Raw genomic sequence first — 21,435 nt, 5'->3', positions numbered from 1 at the left:
CATGACTCCACGAACATCACTGGCTTCCTATTGGTCTCCTGAGCATGTCTAAGCTGTTGGTTATGAACTATACAGCCCTAAATGGCCTGGAACCAGCCTACAAGAGGGACCCCCTCTCTCCCAATGCTGTCCTAACAGAGCTGTAGTCCACAGGGGCCTGTGAGCTGGATCCTCTTTGTTATAAAAGAGAGGGGCCAGCTGGTAAGGTGTTCACTGTGCAGACTCTGGGAATCTGGAACTTGTTCTAACACTTGTCAGAAAGAGCCCAAATTGAGTGACTTTCTGGAAAAGCTGCAAAAGACACCTATTTAAGAGGGGGTTTGGAGAGGGCCAAAGGTGTATGCTTCCAGGACCATGAAGGGATAGAGTTGGCTGAATGCCAGTTGAACTGATTACTTCAGTGCTGCTGAGCTTTACTGGTATTGCGAATGGTGTGTTAGGGCACCTAGGGCCTTGGATAGGCATCTATTTAGATATTATTTAAATAGAAATAATTACAAATAAATATATCAAGAGCTGGTTGGAAAATGTTGACTCTCCATCAAAAAATGGATACCGCAAAAGTCTGGTAACTTTATAACTATGTTGGTCAGAGGGGTGTGTCATGGGTTCCCCCCACCTACCCCGCAGGATGCCACCTGGAACTGGGGTACCACTGAGCCCACCTGACCCACCAGCCTGGGCTCCCTCTCACACTGTGCCGTGTGACAAGTTGCTAAACTCTCCAAGCTTGCTCTTTCACCAGCATACACACAGGTAGGGACACACCCAGCTGCAGCTTCACACATGAGATCAGCTCTGCATGGGAAGGCTCAACTAAGGAACTGCCCAGTTACTCAAGTGCACACCCCGCTTTGAAGGGTAAACCCAAATTTATACCATCTTGCACTGCACAGGGAACTGCACAGCTTAATCTCATGAAATTCACCCCTCCCTCAATGTGGAGAGGAATATACACAGCTTTCTGCCCCAAGTATGATTTCCACATGCTGGTTTTAGTCAAAACAAAAACAAGTTTATTAACTACAAAAGATAGATTTTAAGTGATAGCAAACAGATCAAAGCAGATTGCCTTAGTAAATAAACAAAACCGCAAACTGAGCTTAACACACTAGATAAGTAGGATATGAATTATCAAATTCTCACCCTGAGTGATAAACAGGCTGGCAGATTCTTAAGGCACAAGCTGCCTAGGCTCTGCAGTTTGGGTTGTCCAGGTTTTCATACACAGGCTAGAAATCCCTCTAGCCTGGGACCATCACTTCCCCCAGTTCAGTCCTGGTTTCTCAGTATTTCCAGGGGTATTGTTGTAGGGAGAATGAGGAACCTTCATGATGTCATTTCTCCCCTTTTATATCTTCTTCCCACTTGCGGGAAAGCTCTTTGCTGTGACCTGGGTCAGACAGTTCCCATTGTGCAGTGCTATCTCTGAGAGGTTTCTGTTGTACACAGTTCCTGGGGTAATCCGTGTGCCTGTGTGCCTTTCCTCAATAAGCCATTAACCTTGTTTGGCCTTTTTATTATTATAAGGCGGCTTGTGGGTGTTTTCAACCTCCCAACACATTTCAGTAACAAACACGTAGCTAGACTTCATAACTTCACATATGACGACAGCACATACAATCCAACAAGATGTTACTGTCTAGCAGATCAAGACTTTTAGAATGATACCTCACAAGGCACACTTTGTACAAAACCTATCCTAATTACATGATCGTGGTGACTGTCGGAGTGCCAGGGTGTCACAGGGTGATTTTCTTTTACTGGAGCTGCCAGAGACTTTCCCTATTGCCTTTACTTGATGGAGCACATCCCTGCTGCTGCAGTCTTGCTTTCTGGTGAGGATAGGCTCTGCAGCAGGGAGACAGCAGGACGCTATGCTGCGACAAATAACCGTGTATAGATGGGAGAGGCACTGCTTGGGCATGTAGAGAGCTGTGTAGGGTGCATACCCTGAGGCTCTGGCATGTCTTCACTCATCTAAGCAGAGCCTTATGGTATACACTGCTATTTATACCCATGCTAGGGGGGGTGTGTATTGTGTGTACTCGGCACACTGCCATAATGGAGTGCACACTGTTGACATGCCTATAGTTGTACCAGCCTAGCGAGGATGCAATTAGACTGAGTGCTTTACACTGATATACCTTATTTCTCTTCTTTAAGGGGCATCACCTATACTGGTACCTTTCTCTCAGTATAACTGTGCCCACATTAAGGGATTGTACTGCTTTAACTATACTGATGTATATACAACTTTTGTGTGTTATCCCATTGAGATTCACTGGGGTTTTTAGAAATGTCACCCTCTAGCCACATAGGCATGGGAAACTGGGTATGGAACCTGTGTTCTGCTTTAGTCCTTTCACAAAACCAAGTTTCTGATCAAAATGTTGACAGATCCCTAGGAGCGGAGTTATCCTAGTGAAATTTTCTTCTTAATTACAATTGTTTACATTTTCTTCCTTCAAGTAAAAAGAAGCTTGACATGCAGGGCACCTATGGACAAGTTTGTTTGTCCTCCAAATAACCCAAGAGCTGAAGGGATAGAGTGTACCAAGACCTGCCAGAACTACGACTTAGAGTGTGTTAGCCATGGCTGCATATCTGGATGCCTCTGTCCCAACGGAATGGTAAGCAAAATGTGAATTGCTATGGTTAGTAACTGAGGCAAATAAAAGTGGATCATCCTGATGTTCTTGCTTTCATTCTTTCCCATTCACAGCTTTCCTGCTGTTCAAAACCATGTGGTTGGTTGCAGTGTATTCTGTAACAGGTAGCATAATAAGTGAGTGCTAAGAGCCTCATTTTGATGCCCCAGAGCAGGTGCATTGGGAAGGGAAAATGCACAGAGAATCCCTTCCCCCTACCTAGCACCCCTTCATAGAAAGCAGCCAGAATGACTATGCACCAAGACAATGACTATGATTAAATCTCATGATTTAGGGTTTCAGCCGGCCACCTGCAGGAAGGATTTTTTTTTCTAATGCCCAATTACCCTGATGACTTTTGCCTTTCTTTGAAGCATCTGAGATTGGCCACAGCTGGAGATGGGACACCAGACAGGGTGGACCAGTGCTAGCTCTCTTTGTGCTAGCATGCTAAAAATAGAAGGTAGCCGTGGCAACGTGAGCTGCGCTATGGCCTTGCCATGTCAAGTACGTACCCATCCGAGACCATAGGCACGTACTCTGGGTGGCTAATCCAGCCTAGAGCTCATGTTGCTGTGGCTACATTCTATTTTTAGCACTCTACGACAATGAGAGCTATGATGAATATGTCTACTTGAGCTGGGATTCACACCCCCAGCTCCAAGTGGAGACATAGCTTTTGATTCCTGGCTCGTGTGCATTGCTTATTGTGCTCAGTCAAATTTATCTCTAGTTTTGGGGTCAGGATGGAATTTTTCCCCAGGGTCAGATTGGCAGGGACTTAGGGCTTTGCCTTCTCTTCAGCATGGGCCATGGATCACTTGCTAGCATCATCTCACTAATCAATTCCCTGGCACTGCAGGGGCCTCAGGTGTTGGTGGCACCTTGCTTTCTCCTGCTCTCTGCCTGTGTGGCTCTCCTACCACACAACAGTTTAGTCCCGAGGACAGATATGCTTTAGTCTAATTTACATCAGTGGACTCAAGATAGGAGTATCTGGGTCAGATTTAATAACCTGTGATATACAGGAGGCCAGACTAGATGATCTAATGGTCCCTTCAGGCCTTACTTGCTATAGAATCTGAGAATGCTGCAGCCGTCATTCTCAGAGCATGGGGTAGGGATGCTGCACAACCTATTGGAGCTTGTCTAGCCCGGTGAGGAGGTGTGGTTAAGCTCTCACTCACCCACACAGCTGCTAGTGCCCAGAGGCCAATGTGGGTGGGTTACAGTTGGAACTCACGATGTATCTTTTATAAAGCTGCTGTAGGCGGTGCTTCTGTGCCCGCTCCCCCTAGTAAAACTGATTGGAGAATGAACACATTTATCTGTGAATAATTTATATGACATATGAAGGAAAAAAAATTGTTGAACAAATTCTTTTGGGGAAAAAAAATGCTGGCAAATTAGGGGTTTTGTTGTGTCTTGATTTAACTTTCCTTAAAACTCAGAGACTCTGGTTGGAACTGCATTTATAGTAGTCCAAGGCCTGTTAATACTGTCTTCTAAACTAGATCATTTATCTGCCTGCCTACAAACCTAGCATAAACCAAAGGGAAAGGTTTTCTGTTAATTATGGAACTGCAAGTGCTGATTTTTGTTTATAGCTATTTAAGGTTTGAGCTCAAAGTAGTGCAGATTTCCTTGTGTGGAAATTTGCTTTTAGTTAATAAAGGAAAGCATGTGCACTACTAGAAGTTAAGGTCAAGGTTTTATAAAATGAGTGATTATATTTAGCCTCCTAAATTAGTATGTAGCCACCCAAATAAATGCTCTGATAAGTAGCCGGTAGTTCCCACTAATTTCAATAGGAGTTACTGGGTGCTGAGCACTTTGGAAAAATGAGGCCAATGATGTAAGTTCCTAAATATGAATTTAGAAGCCCAACTTTAGGCACCCATTTTTTAAAATGTTGGTCACGACTTCCACCATGTTTACTAATGCTAACTTGTATCAGTAGAAATTCTGTCACCCACCTAACGTTAATAAATACAGAAATAAAAAGACATTCTCCGTCTGGGCCCCCAGTGCATCTCTTTTGTTGATGTCTCACTACTTAGAGTGTAAGCTGCTCCAAGCACAGACAGTCTTTTCGTTGACATTTTAAAGCATGTGGGGCACAGTATCAGGTTTTAACCAATAATAATGCATTCTAGAGCAGATAAGAAACTGGTTCTCCCCAACCCCTTCCCCCCCCCCCCCCCCGAAAATTCTGAGTTTTTGGAGAAAAGTTAAAACCCAACATATTTTGGCCACAATCCAATATATTTTGATTCTGAAATGGTGCCTCCTGGGAGTTATAGTTCAGGTACCTCATGTTCCCATTCTCCTCTTTAGGCTGGGCTCCTTGGTCAACTACATCTTCCGTGATGCATCAAGACCTCCCTTCTTGGTTAGGGGAGGTGGCGCTCCTGGTATTTCAGTTTGCGGTCAAAATATTTTGGTTTTTGCTTGAAAACAGAAAATGTTTCCATTTGGGGCATTTGATTTTTCAATGAAAAATTGTAATTTTCCTCAGAAAGAGACTTTTGGCAAAAAAAAAAGTTCATTTTGACAAAAAACCCATTTTCCATTGAAAAACTTTTGCCATGGAAATTCTTTAAACAGCCCTTGAGAATTCACTTTGTTCGCTAGTTTTGAATTCTATCTAAAACAGTGGTTGACTTCATTTGTAGCAACTATGTAGATTTATAGACCGGTGGTGCTTTTTCTCTTGTATGAGAGTATAGTTCTTTTCTCTTTCAGTATTTCTTCCAATATCTTACTAGAAACTAGATGGCTTATTAGACAGTAATTTTCAGGATCACTTTCCTTTTTTGTTTTGTTTTGTTGGAAGATTGGTACCATATTTGCTGATAATCAGACATTTATAGGGGCAGATTCTGCTCCAAAATAGAATTGTTTTCTGATGACAGCAGCTGAGACTGTGAGTTGCAGCTAGGATGAGGAAAGCTCCTTGTACTTCCAGCTACAGTCTTTTGTGTGAGCAGTGAGCAATGCTAGCAATGAGCTAGTTCCAACAGCACTCTTTTGTGGCAGATACAAAACAGTGATTGAGAGAGATTACAAATCAATACTTTCAAGGACAAATTATTCACCTACAAGAATAATTCATTTTCTTCTTTATTAAAACTGTGTTACTACTTTTCAGATTTCAAATGCTGAAAATATTCCACTAATTTTCCTTGCTGGGGGGAGAGAGAATCTTCTAGCATAGTATATAGTAATGTTAGTAAGTGAGCCTCCCAAAGATTTGCAGTTTGTTTGGGCTCCTGCCAAAGTCTATGAGAATTATCCTGATCTGCTCTATCTGTGCAATGGATCTGAGATTTGGGGCTGCTTCCAGGAACTGGTGAAGGTCCAGGGTAGAGCTATTCATGTAATGAAAAAAGTAGTCATAATTATTCAATGGGGGAAAATGCCAACATTTGAAACTGAGAGCTTGTCTACCCTTGAAATGTGTACACTTCAGTGTAGGCACCACCTAGGCCAACAGGAGGGGTTTCCCCTATAGGCGCTGACTCCGTGGGTGCTCCAGCCCTGGAGCACCCACAAAAAAAATTAGCAGCTGCTTAGCACCCACTTGCAGCCAGCTCCTCCCCCACAGCCCCCCAGTGCCTCCCACCGGCTGGCGGCCCCACTGATTAACTCCTCCCCCTCCCTCCCAGCACCTTCTGCCTGCCACAATCAGCTGTTTCACGGCATGCAGGAGGCTCTCGGAGGAAGGGGGAGGAGTGAGGACAGGGCACCTCAGGGGAGGGTGGAACTTGGTGGGGAGGGAAGAGGCAGGGAAGAGACAGAGTGGGGGTGGAAAGAGGTGGGCAGGGTTGGGGACTTGGGAGAAGGGGTGGGGTGGGGGCGGGGCCTTGGGCAGAGCAGGGGTGGGAAGAAGCGGGATGAGGTGGAGGCTTGGGGGAAGGGGGCAGGTGGGTGGCGGGACCTGGGGCAGAGCGAGGGGTTGAGCAACTCCTGGGCCCAGAGGATGCTGGCGTCTATGCTTTACCCATTGGCATAAGTAATACACCTTCCCAAGAGCCAGTAGCTAGGTTGATGGAAGAATTCTTCCATCAGCCTAGCACTATCTACACTGGTTTCAATACGCCACTTGGGTGTGGATTTTTCATACCCTGCCCAACATAGTTTAGCCAACCTAATTTTCTAGTGTAGACTAGGCCTAATATTATTCACAGTGGCTTTATTTAACCAGTGCTACTGCACAGGTTCTTATTTTTTTTGAACTGGTTTGATCCATCATCGAGACAATTTCTGCATCAGCCTTGGTCTACACTTGAAAGTTATATTGGAACAGCTATGTTGGTTCGGGGTGTGAAAAACCACACCCCTGAAAGATGTAGCTCTGCTAACATAAATCCCAGCATAGGTGCAGCTATATCAATGGAAGAGTATTTCTGTTGATGTAGCTAATATTGTTTGGGCAGGGGGTGTTCCTGCACCAATCGAAAAATCCCCTATGCTACGGGGCTATGCCGACATAGCTATGCTGGTGTAGTCTCCGTAGTGCGCACATACCCTAAGACTCTTACCAGAAGAGGCAGCTCTTGGAATTTGATGCAAACTGCCCCATTGAAGTCGGTGGAATGATTCGCCTGAGTTTAGGCTTTGTAGGATTAGGACCATCCCTTGAAACCTGGTAAAAGAGGGCTAGCCCCTTTTATCCACTAGATGGCAGTATAGTTCAATCTACTGGTAGAACTCAATCTCAGAGCAGTTGCTTGCTATCTTGCTAACTTCCATTCTGGCAGGTGAGAAAACCACAAGACCCTCCATTCTGGAAACTATCCTCAGACTAAGTTAACATCTGAAGGCATACTTATTTCATTGTAGCCTGTGCCATAAAAAGAGAGTATCAGGGCTCAGGTTGTTTTTTGTTTTTTTGTTTTCTCTTGCTGGGAACCTGGGTATAGAAAATGGAAAGGTCTGAGATTCACTGGCACTGGGGAACCCCTGAAATGGATTGGGTGGGATATGCTCACTTGATGCTAATGAACAGTCTCCAGAGCAAGACGAAATATACCCCAAAGGTTCAATCAAAAGAGCCTCAAGGAAGAATCATTCCTGATGCTGCGTTTGGCAACCAGCTTAACCTTGTGCTCACAGCAGCCTTCGCCACAGCCGACAAGATTTTAATATCAATCTGGTGTGAAATGCTCCTTTTTAGCCATGCAATTTGATTGGATGCCAGTTTCTTCTCCCCAGAGTGTTCCTAAAGATAGAGATGGGGTGGAAATTAAATAATGTAATGATCTTGGTATTTTCCAGACTAGCGATGGGTAGAGCTGAGCAAATGCAACCAAAAAAGTAATTGTGAATATTTTTCACAAATGAGACTTGCCAATTCACTTTGCTGGTCCCCAGGACCCTTTTAATTCTCAAACCTTCAGGGGAATAATTGTTGTTTGCAGGAATATCTGTCGGAAGCAAAAGTATCTTGAATACTAGCATAAATAAATATTTGCACAAGTATTATCACCAGAAGTGCACTTGTGGACATTTCAAAAGGTCTTTTTGTTATTTGCACAATAGATTAGTCAGACAATCAGAATGCTTACAAATAATTCATGAACGGGAAGAGAAAATCCCCTTGCTTTTAAAGCCTAAAGCATCCAATCAAGAAACCCAATGCCATGTGCTTTTTGTGACCAATGATCCAGCACAAAGAACAAATGCTTACTGCAACACGTGATGATAAACACAATGTTGCCCTTAGCATAGACAAAGACACACTTAAAAATGTCAGGTTTCAGAGTAGCAGCCGTGTTAGTCTTTATTTGCAAAAAGAACAGGAGGACTTGTGGCACCTTAGAGACTAACACATTTGTCTGAGCATAAGCTTTCAATGAAGTGAGCTGTAGCTCACGAAAGCTTATGCTCAGATAAATTGGTTAGTCTCTAAGGTGCCACAAGTCCTCCTGTTCTTTTTACTTGAAAATGTGTGTTAACTGGGTTAACTACAATCCACAGAGCAATCCATAGGTTCTACTGTGTTAACGCAAATTGCTTGTTGAACAGTTGTGAATAACATATTTGAATAATAAAAAAGGACAGTATGAACAAGGAGCCATCGTATAAATTGGAACTGTTTGAAATTTTTTGATGGAAAAAGTGTCCCCTCAGAAAAAGTAGTTTCATTTAAGTTGAAATTTTCCAGGTGAAAATGTTGATTTAAATAATTTTTAATTTTTTTCCAATTGCAAAATTCAAAACAAACAAAAAATAATTTACAGCTGACAATAAAAAACAACCCTCAACATTTTTTTTAACTTAAAATATTTTGTTTTTGGGAAACAAGAATTTCAGTTTTATTTATGCATTCCCCATTGTTTAATTTTCTAGTTTGGATTTTTTGTTTCCCCCCTTCCCTTTCTCTCCCTTTTTATGTTCCCCCCTTTTTCCCCATTGGAATGGGGAAAACCCCACTTTTCATATATTTTTACATTTTTCTACCTCGAAACACTGGAAATCAGTTAGTATGTGTGCAAAATTGTGGAAAAAAACTACTCTTTCTCACTTGCTTATGACTTTGCCAACTACTTCCAGGTAGAAAAATATGTTTAAAAAAAAAGTGTGAAAAGTAGGAAAAAAGAGGGGAATATAAAAAAGGGAGAGGTCAGGGGTTGGGGGGGGGGGACGGACAGAAGCCCAAAATAGAAAATCAAAATTGTTTTTGTTATCAGAAACTGAAATGAAATGACATTTGAAATCAAAACCAAAAAAAGGGAGAGGTCAGGGGTTGGGGGGGTGGACGGACAGAAGCCCAAAATAGAAAATCAAAATTGTTTTTCTTTTCAGAAACTGAAATGAAATGACATTTGAAATCAAAACCAAAAACATTCATTTTGTTTCAGCATATCAAAATGAAATAAAAATGTTAATTTCAAAATGTTGTACCATTTAGAAAAATCCCATGGAAAACCTGACATTTCCATTGGAAAATTTGGAAACTGGCGCAGGTGGGGGGAAGGTTCCCAATTTTTTTTAATAAGGGAATGATTTGGGTTTTCTGACCAGCTTTAGCGTAAATTGTTCACTGCAGGTTTGTTCAGATCCGACAACAAACTGTAACTCAGAAGTCTCCAAGAATAGGTGAGAGAAATGGACACAAATCAGACGTCAAGAATTATAACATTCAAAAACCAGTCGGAGAACACTTTAATCTCTTTGATCACTCGATTACAGACCTAAAAGTTGCAATTCTTCAAAAAAAAAAAACCTTCAAAAACAGACTCCAACGAGAGAGTGCTGAATTGGAATTAATTTGCAAACTGGATACAGTTAACTTAGGCTTGAATAAAGACTGGGAGTGGATGTGTCATTACACAAAGTAAAACTATTTCCCCATGTTTATTTCCCCCTCACACACACACACTGTTCCTCACACGTTCTTCAGAGTAGCAGCCATGTTAGTCTGTATCCGTAAAAAGAAAAGGAGTACTTGTGGCACCTTAGAGATTAACAAATTTATTAGAGCATAAACTTTCGTGAGCTACAGCTCACTTCCTCGGATGCATTCAGTGGAAAATAGAGTGGGGAGATTTATATACACAGAGAACATGAAACAATGGGCGTTACCACACACACTGTAACGAGAGTGATCAGGTAAGGTGAGCTATTACCAGCAGGAGAGTGGGGGGGGGAGGGGGAACCTTTTGTAGTGATAATCAAGGTGGGCCATTTCCAGCTCACCTTTCCTGATATAAATCTCCCCACTGTATTTTCCACTGCATGCATCCAGTGAAGTGAGCTGTAGCTCACGAAAGCTTATGCTCAGATAAATTTGTTAGTCTCTAAGGTGCCACAAGTACTCCTTTCCTTCCTTTTCAGTAACTCTCTGCCCATAGCTACACTAGGAAAATGCATTAGGTTGGAAAATTAGGGTTAACTAACATGATGATAAACATGACTTAGCATCTAGAATAGATAAGAACAAGTAGCATGTTTTAAAACTCTAGTCTATCATGGTTAACACATTTTTTAACGTGACTGTCTGTGTCCCTGCTAAGGGCAAAGTTGTGCTTAGCTTTGTGTTAGTTAAAATATGCTAGTTAATGTGTTCCAACAGGATGCACTTTCCCAGTGTAAACAAAGCCTCTGAAGGCATTTTTCTCCCTTTCCTACTTTACTACCCCAGCTTACGGAGAGGTGGAATGAGAGAATCTGAGGTTCCATGGGCAGGGGGAAAGTGCAGGACAGAGCAGATCACAGTTAAACACAAATAAAGTGGCTGATAGGACTGAGGATCCTTAAACATTTTGAAGCCTAAAATGTTTTTTAATTTTTAAAAATGCTTTGAGAAATCTTGTACCAAGATTGGGACATGTAAACAATTACAATGCCAAACGGTGGGTGTTTCTCGCACATCCCCAAACAGCTGGAACCTTCATCAACTAGTCAGCCACATAAATCCTATGAATGCTCTCCCTGAGCACTGCTAATGAGGATGTGAGATGGTGTGAACATCAGCTATTCTCGTTACAGTCCTCTGACCTTTCTTTAAGGTTACCTCCCCACGCAGCCATGCCCACGCTACCTTAAACTGAGAGACTGTTAGATCTCCTGTGCTAAACAGGAGAAGGCATCTACTGGATGCAAGACTTCCACGGGAAATGTGACTGTTTACAGACAGAAGTGGTGACAAGGCGGTATGTGGCATTTTTCTTTCAGTCATTACAGACCTGTGACCCAGCATGGCGTTGGGGCACTGGGCTGCCAGCGTCAGGACGGAAGTTAAAAACTGAGCTTCTGATCATGTGGTTTTGGAGGCAAAATTATTAATATTCCTGATTCCCTAATTCCCTGCCTATGGTTTCAACTGGATAAGGAATTTGTCACTCCCTACCTTTAACAGTCTACACAATTATTTCATAGTTGCTGCTTTTCTCCCCAGCAATGGCTGCATGTTAGTACTGGGAAAAATGACACTTATAAGTGTAGTCTGTGCTGTCAGGGGTAGATTGTGATTAGCTCTGTATGAGTGTGTGAAGGGCTAAGGGGCCAAGGAGAAAATGCACCAATCTTCCCTTCATTAACCCCTTCACCATTGACCAGTCCCAGGTTTTGTGCCCAAGGAGGTTAGCTTGAATCATAGAATATCAGGGTTGGAAGGGACCTCAGGAGGTCATCTAGTCCAACCCCCTGCTCAAAGCAGGACCAATTCCCAATTTTTGGCCCACATCCCTAAATGGCCCCCTCAAGGATTGAACTCCCAACCCTGGGTTTAGCAGGCCAGTGCTCAAACCACTGAGCTATTGGTTGTACTCAAGCCTAGTGCTGACAGTGGTGCTAAGTTCCACAGAAGAGCTGGGAAGTGGAGGGGTAAGAGTGGGGCCACGAACACAGTCTTCCTATGTGCCACCAGGAGCTCACTTTGAAATGAGGGAAGGAGAGCAAATGCTGCACCTTTTCAAAGGGTATAACTGGGATCTATCTCTTCTGTCCTATTCTCCCTCTGTGCTACTGGAGGTATGGAGATTGAGCCTGAAGCAATGCCTCTAGGACATCACACTGGGGAAGTGCACCTCTGCCCGCACCTGACCTCCATGGGCTTGGACTTACATTGCATAATAGTGCCCTTCAAAGAACATAGAGCACTTTGGGCTGTATGTGGTTAAAAGGCCCTCTGTAACGTAAAATGCTTTGCATTAATATTCTGGGTTAGTTGTTATACAAAATGTAAGTGCCAAGAAATGTGTCAGATTCAGGCTACATAAAACCTTGCGTATGAGCTAAACACATTACTGAGTGAGTAGCTGTCTCCGGAACTGCCAGGCATCGTCTATTTAAAAGAACAAAACAAAACTGAAAAATCCCTATTCTGGGGCCAACATACACTACAAAAGTAACATGTGATTTTGAAAACTGAGAGTAGGTCACTACCTAGTCTTGAAAACAGCTTTCAGAAAGTTTTTTAACTGTGTCTTGTCTTGGCAAAATTATAGAAAGGATAAATTGAACTGTACTAGTTGAAACTGCTGTTTTGAAAGCCACGCTATTTTTTATCATTGGGATTCTCAAACCTTTTCATACCGTGAACCACATTATGTGGGATATGTTCCTCCCTATTGCCCATATCTCAGCTTCTTTTTCCCTCTGCTGCACTGACTTTATTACAGGACTCTCAAGTATATTATTCATCATTTCTGTTCCACTGGTATGGACGATAATATATTAAGTATATTACTAATATGGCCATTCCCAGCCATTGCAAACTGAAAGAGAAAACTTGGCTTATTTCGCCTCCCTTATATTCAGGAAAATATTCTTTCTTCCAGTCATTTTTCTCAGGTACATACTCAGGCGGCTAACCTGAGTAGTCACCTGTGTTGCCCAGCCACTTTGCTAGTGCATATCTATCTACCCATGCTAGGGAGCACCTTCTCAGCTGTTGTGTAGACATACCCCATGTGATCAGCCAGCTCTCTGTGGACTTCTAATGGTCCATGGACCACAGTTTCAGAACCTGTGTTTAGTATTGAATAGATGGGGCCAGTGCTGACCCTTTGAACAGATGCCAAGTTCTAGGACCTTGTGTGGAAGTGCAGAGATATTCTGCTGACTCACCCTGGCAGTCAGACTAGATGGGTCTCATTTCCAATTCAGACATATGAAGGATACAAAAGTGATTATTTCACTTTGACAGTTAAAAGTGAACAGGTGAGTTTTGAGATTTTGGGCCTTGGTGAGGGGAAATATTCCGTATTCCAATAGGCCATAAACCAAAACCAGATTTTAGCAAAACCAAACCCACGCTGGTTTTTGCCTGACTCCATAGTTGTGGGCATCTCCATTGTGGAAAGTCTGTGATAAATTTAAGAAAATTCAGAGAAAAGTAACAGAAATAGCTGAAGGGTCTGGAAGGACTGATGTCTCAGGAAAGAGATTAAAAGAACAAATTTGGCCAAATGTGTGTGTATCTGAAGAGGAAGACGCTTAGTAGTATATAAAAGTGGAGGGCTATAAATACAAATAATGGGATGAAGTTAAGCCAGGAAAAAATAGGCTGAATATAATGAGACATTCCCCAATCGTAAAATCTATTAGTCTGTGGAATACCCTCTCAAGGGAGCTGTTCCTTGGGTCATTAATCTGCAGTTGGCAGAGCACTGGCAAATACTCCCAGCATCTGCAAGGCACCAACCTAATCAGTTTGCTTTATCAGAGCTACAAATGGTCTGAGCCGTGCTCTTTTCTTGTGGTCACAGTCGGTTTCACTGGATACTGTTTCTTCTGTTGGTTTCTTTTCAGTGTTTGTCCTTTGACTGCTAATCAGCCTTAACTCTACTTCTGGCTTCTTCCTGGTGCGATCATCTTCTAGCTTGTTATGCTTGGGATACCTAGTGCTTGTGAATCGCTCACTGCAAGCTTCCCCTCCGCTCGTCATAGTAACCACATTCTTTTTTTCTTTATCCTTCTTCACCCTATCCCATGTTTAGTCTTTCTCATCAGTTCCTCAGTAAGTTCTCTTCTGGTCTATTCTATTTTACTGCCCCGGTTTCTCTCAGCAACTTCCGCCAACGTCCAGTCCCTTCCACCTTTTCCTCCAGGGTGGACAAGAGGTTGCATTTCATGCATCTCTGGCTTTGTTCAGGATAGGCTTGTCTCCTTTGCTATTGCATCTGCATTTTCTCATGTTTGTTTTCCTTCAGGGTGCTTGTAATTTATACTAGCAGATATTAAGGGGCCAAACTGCTGATAAAATGTGTGTGGGGTTTTTATTTTTAGGTACGACATGAAAACAAATGCGTTGTTCCTGAGAAGTGCCCATGTTTCCACAATGGAAGAGAATACGCTAAAGGAGAGACAGTGAACAAAGACTGTAACACTTGGTGAGCTATTTGCATTGTATTTTAAGTCTGCAATAATGATTGACGATTTTTAAAATGATGTTTTCTTTCCCCCGCCACTTACTGAAGGAAGTGGGGATAGGAAAGAGGATGCATTAAAATGTTGGACTAATAGCAGTGAAAAGTGCTTGGTGTGCTCTTGACCAGCACTGCATGATCACATCTGGTTAGGTCCAGAGTATGATTATTCATAGATTCATGGCTAGGGGCGGCAGTATGGCCTAAAGGATAGAACACTGGATCGGGACTCAGGAGACCTAGGTTACATAAGAACAAAGGAAGATAAGAAAGGCCATACTGTATCAGACTAAAGGTCCATCTAGCCCACTATGCTGTCTTCCGACAGTGACCAATGCCAGGTGCCCCAGAGGTAATGAACAGAACAGGTAATTATCAAGTGATCCATTCCCTGTTGGCCATTCCCAGCTTCTGGCAAACAGAGGCTAAGGACACCATCCCTGCCCATCCTGGCTAATAGCCATTGATGGACCTATCCTCCAGGAACTTATCTAGTTCTTTTTTGAACCCTGTTATAGCCTTAGGATGTTTCTTTTGGATTGTTGTTCCTGTCTGCACCAGTTAATGGACAGATGTACCATAAGTTAAGGACAGGCCTTATGTACATAAAAACATAAGAACGTAAGGCTCTATTCTTTGCTCTGCCATTGGCCAACTGGGTGACCTTGGGCAAGTCACATCACCTCTCTGTTCCTCAGTTTCCCCATATGCAAAATGGGGATAATGATACTTAACCATCATTTGTAAAACACTGTGACACCTACTGGGGGAAAGTGCTGTATAAGAGATAGATGTTATTGTTTGTTATTATTACACATTCATAGGTTTTAAGACTGGAAGGGACCATTATGATGATCTATTCTGACCTCATGTATAATACAGGCCATAGATCCTCACCCATTATTGTGATACCCTGAGGCCTTGCTGTGTCTCCTCAAGCTTCCTCTGTAAGAAGTATTATACATCTGTATAATACCTGTGTGTGTCATATGCATAAGATATGTTTTGTGTCATATACAACTATTGTAGACAGGTAACATGCAGTTTTGTACAGTAGACTATCTCCTCCTCCCTTCACCTAGCATGAAGGAGGTCGGTATCATTATTCCTGGACTAAATGTGTCCTGTCCCTCTCAGGTGGGTAGTCTATATAGGGTTAGGGTCTACGGCTGCCGTAAGCTAATGGTGTTGCTCTGTTAGCTCAAGTAGCAGAAGTCTGTGCTCTGGTGCACGGAGGCTCTAAGTTCAATTCCTGTAGCTTGGTTGTGGCGGGGAGAGTTCCAGCTGCAGCACCAGAAGTGCTGTGTTTGCCCCAGGCATAGCAACTTGCTCCTCCCCTTATCCCAAAGTTACCCGCTTTGCTTCTCCTCACCCTGGCAGGAGAGATACCATGACCACGAAGGTGGTTTTCCCAGGGTGAGGCTCACCCATTGCACTGCGGGTGTGCTGACTCCTGCGATTTCCCCAAATGCGGGAAACTCGACTGCATAATTTGTCATAAGAGGCTTGATTTTTAAAAGTGGTGAGGTCCCAGCTGTTCCTGTTGAGGTTATTGGGAGCTTCTGGCTGCTTATTTAGGTGCCTTATTATGGATTTAGGAGCCTCACTTTAGGCTCCTATTGTTGCAAATCCTGGCCCTGCGCGAGCAGTGCACACCTGCTGCTGCAGCAGAAATAGGCTGGGGGCAGTTTGTATCGGTGTGCTGCTAGTGAGAAACTCTGGCCCTGTGTGCCTTAGCTCTAACAGTACAATGAGAGCTACAACTACTGCCGGCCTGTTCTTAGGTGGTGTCAGTAGCATGATCAGTGGTGTCAAGGCTCTAGTCTTTGCCTGTGGTCTGCCATTTCGGCAGGCTGAATATAGATTTATACTGGATATGCACGTTCCCGTGCAGCTCTACCAGTGCATTTCACTCCTTGCCCAGAGCATTGCTTGTTGTTCCAGCCTTGTTACATCCGCACGCGCCCCCCCGCCCTCAGATCAGCGGACATGCTTACATTCAGACCGACAGCATCCCCTTGCTATTCCAGTCCTGAGGGCTTCCGGATATTGCTATGCCGTGGCACTGATAATAGCAATACTTCCTAACTCTTACGTAGAACTTTTCATCTGTACATCTCAGCCCACACAACCTTGACCTACGGCATCCTCTGCTATTCTAGTGGTAGGCCTTGTCTGCACTCAAACGTGCACCAAAAAAACGACATCAGATTTAATTCCCACCTGCTAACCCGTGTGTGCACATGCTTATTTTGAAATACAAGGGTATTATTTTAATTTTCAATGGGTAAAAGCTGAATTGAAAAAGGACATTTTAATTCCAAAATAATCATGTCCACAAACTGACGCGCACAAACAGTGCGGCTTAAAAGCCAGTGTAGTTATTTTGCAGCAAACTTGTGTGTAGACTTCCAGTAGAATTCTCACCAATCTCTCAATGCTCTTTAATGCTAACTCACCTACAGTATCCATTTCCTTTTCCTGTTCTGGGCCTCTGTTTAATAAGTAGCTGCTATTTTATAATAAACAGGGATCCTAGTTTTCTGTGATTAAAAAAACAAACACAATTTTCTGATAAAATAACATAAAAATCTGCATTTTTCCATGATTAAAATGAAATGCTGAACTTCAGTTTCCCTAGCCACCATGTATATAGGTATCAGCTGAACACAATGTTTTATTGATATATTTACAATTTTTAAGCAAGTTTGAAGCCTACCAGTGCCATCAATCATTACAATAAAATAAAGTTAATAGAATAATCCAGTCACAGTGCATTGTTTCTTTACTGTTTTTGATGGCCCTGCTGTTTTAGCCTCTTGCTTTCATTTCTTTTCATTCAGTTTATGTTGAGTGCTTTCCATGTGTTCTACAATTGTCTGCCTTCGAACGTAATCGACAGCTTTGCTGCATACAGAACAGAACAGCACATTACCAGCAACGTGAAATTTGCCCTTGCTAAACTCAGTGACGTGGTCTTTAGGGGTGATTTTTACAGTTTTTTTGGCATGTTTTCATAACTTTAATTACTCATGGCTGGAGGCTGAAGTGAAATTCGAGTTGCATTAAAACACGAACCCCTATAGGCTGTTGAGTAACCTCTATGCTGGAAGCGGTTTAGTGGACTATGTTTAGCTATGTAAATTTCAAGTGCATTCAAAAATCAACCACAAGGGGGAGAAGTTGCATGCATTGAATAAGTGACATTGGTACTTTGAGTAAGATCAAGTTAACACGTTTTTATTTTTTCATAAAATGTAAAAACTAAAGAGTCTCCGTAACAACACCAATTCTGTGTTTTTTCCATGGCAAACAGAGTTCTAGGATCCCTGATCATAGAGCTAAAAAGCTGTGGTTTAGCCTACACGCCCCTCTACACTGTAATTCCTACAAGGCTGGGGGAGCCAGATGTGGTGTTCCCTGACACAATTAATAAACAGTTTCATATTGCAGTGAAAAAAAGACTAATGCAGACTAAGATATTACACTGTCAAACGCAACTAAGTGACCGAGGAGCCTAAGTGTCCCATTTACTTTCAATGAGACTTGGCTTTTAAGTGCCCAAGTCACTTTTCAAAATAGGACTTAGACTCCTGAGTCACGTAGTCTCTTTTGTAAATTTTACCCAAGACCTTTTACTGCCCAACTCTGCAGCAGCTTTCACGGTTCATTCTCAACTACATGAGAGGGCATCAGCTCCCCAACAAAGATTTTTCTTGTAGGGGCCCTTAAACAGCAGTTGTTTCTATAATTGGGACATGGTCTTACATTCCTAATGGATACAAGTTAGATTTGAACCCAGTCTCCAGTAGCCTTTTTTGTGTTGTTTATATGGAAATACTAACTTTCCTATAGTGATTCCTAGGGAGTTAGTTCCTACACTGTAGATCTGGAATGTTATGCTTGAGAATAGGGGGGAAGAGACGGTTTTGATTTTCTTTAAAGAGTACAACCTGCTTTCGTGCTTCTGTTCTTAGTAATCTGAGATGATTTAGGAGCTCAGCTCCACTGACAACTTTATTGAGGCAATAATATCACTGTGCAAGAGGAGAGTATTGTGGATTTTTTGTTCTTTTGAAAATCTATGGGCAAAATTCCACCCCCCCTGAGTTTTGCGAGAATACAGTGCATGGTGATTTCCATAGTCATTTCACTGATTTTCAGTCGTTTTTGAATTTTGCAATCATTTTTACAAGATGCCACATTTGCTCCATTTTTGCAATTTTTCTTTTTGCTTCTGATGTGGTATTTGCAAAATTGTAGTGATAAAAATGGCCCTCAAATGCACACCCAAATACACAAATGCTTTTCTTCTAAAATGGAGGAAGGTGGGAAATGCATAAAATAGCCAGTTTTTCTACTCGTGTGAAGCTTTTCATGTTTGCATCTCATTTCAATTATTATTTTAAAGCTAAAATTGGAAAGCAAGGTCTAATTTTATGAAAAGTAGAGTTTGAACAACATACTGGGCTTGTAAAGTTGCATGACAGCTCTCAGCAGACATCAAGTTAAGCATCATTTAGGAATCAATATGAGAAATTACTATCACTCTGAGAATATCCAAGAATAGACAGTTTGCATTTTGGAAGTCAAATCCTCCTCTCTTTTGTTTTCACTTTTTATACTGCTATTGGAGGAGTTCTCATTCTCAGTTGTTCTGAGCCAGCTGTGGACACCTGCAAACACAATATATGAGTCAGAGGTGTCAGATTTGGCATTTACATTCAGCTTGACAAGTGGGAGACCCTAGTTCATGAGCAACAGAATGGCTCTAACCCTAAGCCAGTGGCAGACATTTTGTAATGCTTATGTGCTGGGAATTCAGTACTGTGCTTGAGCTTGGTGCATAATTTGGAATCATCTTTATGAAGCATGAAGCAGTAGAACTGTGCTTATCTGAGTTTTGCTAAATCACATACTTCATAATCTGTACAAAAATTGTTGGTCTTGCTCCACCTCTAACCAAACATTTAATAGCAGATCTTCGATTGATGTTTCATATTACTGAGACTTCATTGTTTTCACTAAATGTACTGTAGAATATTTACTGTACTATGAAGCGTTATCCAAATTAAACTACAATTAGTCTCATGTTAAGGAGCTAGGCTGGGACGGGAAGGATCTAGGGTCACTGCCCAGCTCTGCCACAGACTTACCTATGTGATCTTGGGCAAGGGATTCAGTCTCTTTGTGCCTCACTTTTCCCAGCTGTAAAGTAGGGATAAAATTCCCTGTACCATACCCTTTATCTGTCATGTCTATAGAGACTGTACATTCCTTGAGGCAGAGGCTGGCTCTTAAAATATGTAGAGTGCTTAGCACAGTGGGCCCCTAATCTCAAGCAAAGTCTCTAGGCACTGTTCTGACACAAATAAATAATCATAATAATGGATGAAATAAATGAAAAAAGGCTGTGATGCATTATCCTTGCTTTTTCTTGTTGTTTATTCCCTCTCCTGTTAATTAGCAACATTCAGTAATTCACCGTGGCCCTTATCCAAAGTCCTTTGATGGCTGTGGAAAGACTCCAATTGACCTCCAGGGACTTTGGATCAGGACCTCTGGGTCTCCTAGTTACCAATGTGAATTTGCAATGGCCTGCTGGGTGACCTTGGGCAAGTCACTTCCCCACTCTCTGCCTCAGTTTTCCCATATAAAATGGGGATAATTATACTGACCTCCTTTATAAAGTGATTTGAGATCTACTGATGACAAGTGCTATATAAGAACTAAGTATTATTACTGTAGTCAGTACAACAAAAGGGTTTAAGCATTATCTGGAAACACTTAATAATCTCATAACAATAACCACAGCTAGCATGGTGGCATGCCTGATTGCTAAAAACATACAACCTACCCCCACCCCACCCCCCAATCACCCTACGTGTTTTATTCTCCTCTAACATACACAGATGTAGCTCCACTGAAATCAATGAAGTTACACCTGTGGAAAACTGGTGAGCTAAGAGAATTAGGCACTTTTGCATTATAGGTGCAGATGAGCAGGCTCCAAGGCTTTGTACAGCTGGCAGTAAGGAGAAAAGACAGAGAAGGAATGAGTAAGAAGGAGAAAAGTAAAAAAAGAATATTTCCTGCCTCCTTTTTTATAATGTCTGTGGTTTTATATGAGATTAGCAGTGCAGTTCAATTATTACAGTAGCAGTGAGGCATGATGATCCCAAACCACTAACTTGACCAGATTTCTCCTTTTTCTGATCAGCTACTCTCGGTGCACAGTGAAAAGCTGGCTCTGCGCCTACTCTGCGGCATGACAGAGGTTGGCTGGCCTCTTCCTATGTGTGGCCTGTGGTAGGCTGGATAGTCTGAAGCCCATCTATCTCATAGTTTGGTTTGACCGCCACATTAGAATTGACCAGGGGCTGTTTTGCCCAATCCATCCCTCAGAGTATTGTTCTGTCAGACTATGAGGTAACGTCTCAAATTGCTGGGTCAGATAAAATACCATTAAGAATGAAATGCATTTAAGAACAGGGAGACTTCTTTGGACAGGGATGGTATTATACTTAAGTAATACAATCTGAACAGAAACCATTGGCAGACTGAATTACAGGCCTGGTTTCTTGGTCCGCAAACTTGGTCACTAGAGTAAACAGAGTAAACACATGTCCTCTTGCATCAGTTGGATATTAAATCTACTACTATTTTGGCTTCCTATGAGGAAAAAGGGACACTATCGCAAATAAAAGAAGGGCCAGTCACATTATGCTTCATATTTAACATGTAATGGTCTTGGGAGGGTAATAAAAGTGTTTTTGTAAAAGGATATGCTGAGCAGAACAGGATATCCACAATCAAACACTAACAGCATTATGAAATATTCCAGCACACTCTGCCCAGCCCTCTTCTTGTAATAAGGAAGTTCAGGAAAGCACATATTTCTATAT

At 42.3% G+C, this 21,435-nt stretch overlaps 1 protein-coding gene and 1 pseudogene across 1 annotated transcript in view; both read left to right on the top strand.

The window, feature by feature from the left end:
• Positions 1–21,435, top strand: part of VWF (von Willebrand factor) — a 233,184-nt gene that overhangs the window by 69,887 nt on the left and 141,862 nt on the right. Inside the window, exons 18-19 of the mRNA XM_074935850.1 lie at positions 2,473–2,633; positions 14,391–14,494. Coding sequence (XP_074791951.1) covers positions 2,473–2,633; positions 14,391–14,494 — 265 coding nt within the window. The remainder of the gene's footprint in view (positions 1–2,472; positions 2,634–14,390; positions 14,495–21,435) is intronic.
• Positions 15,895–16,039, top strand: LOC141981116 (U1 spliceosomal RNA; annotated as a pseudogene).

This window comes from Natator depressus, chromosome 1, assembly GCF_965152275.1.
Source record: "Natator depressus isolate rNatDep1 chromosome 1, rNatDep2.hap1, whole genome shotgun sequence".
Lineage (NCBI taxonomy): Eukaryota > Metazoa > Chordata > Testudines > Cheloniidae > Natator > Natator depressus.
The sequence above is the reverse complement of the archived record's forward strand: the minus strand, read 5'-3'. Positions and strand labels throughout refer to the sequence as shown.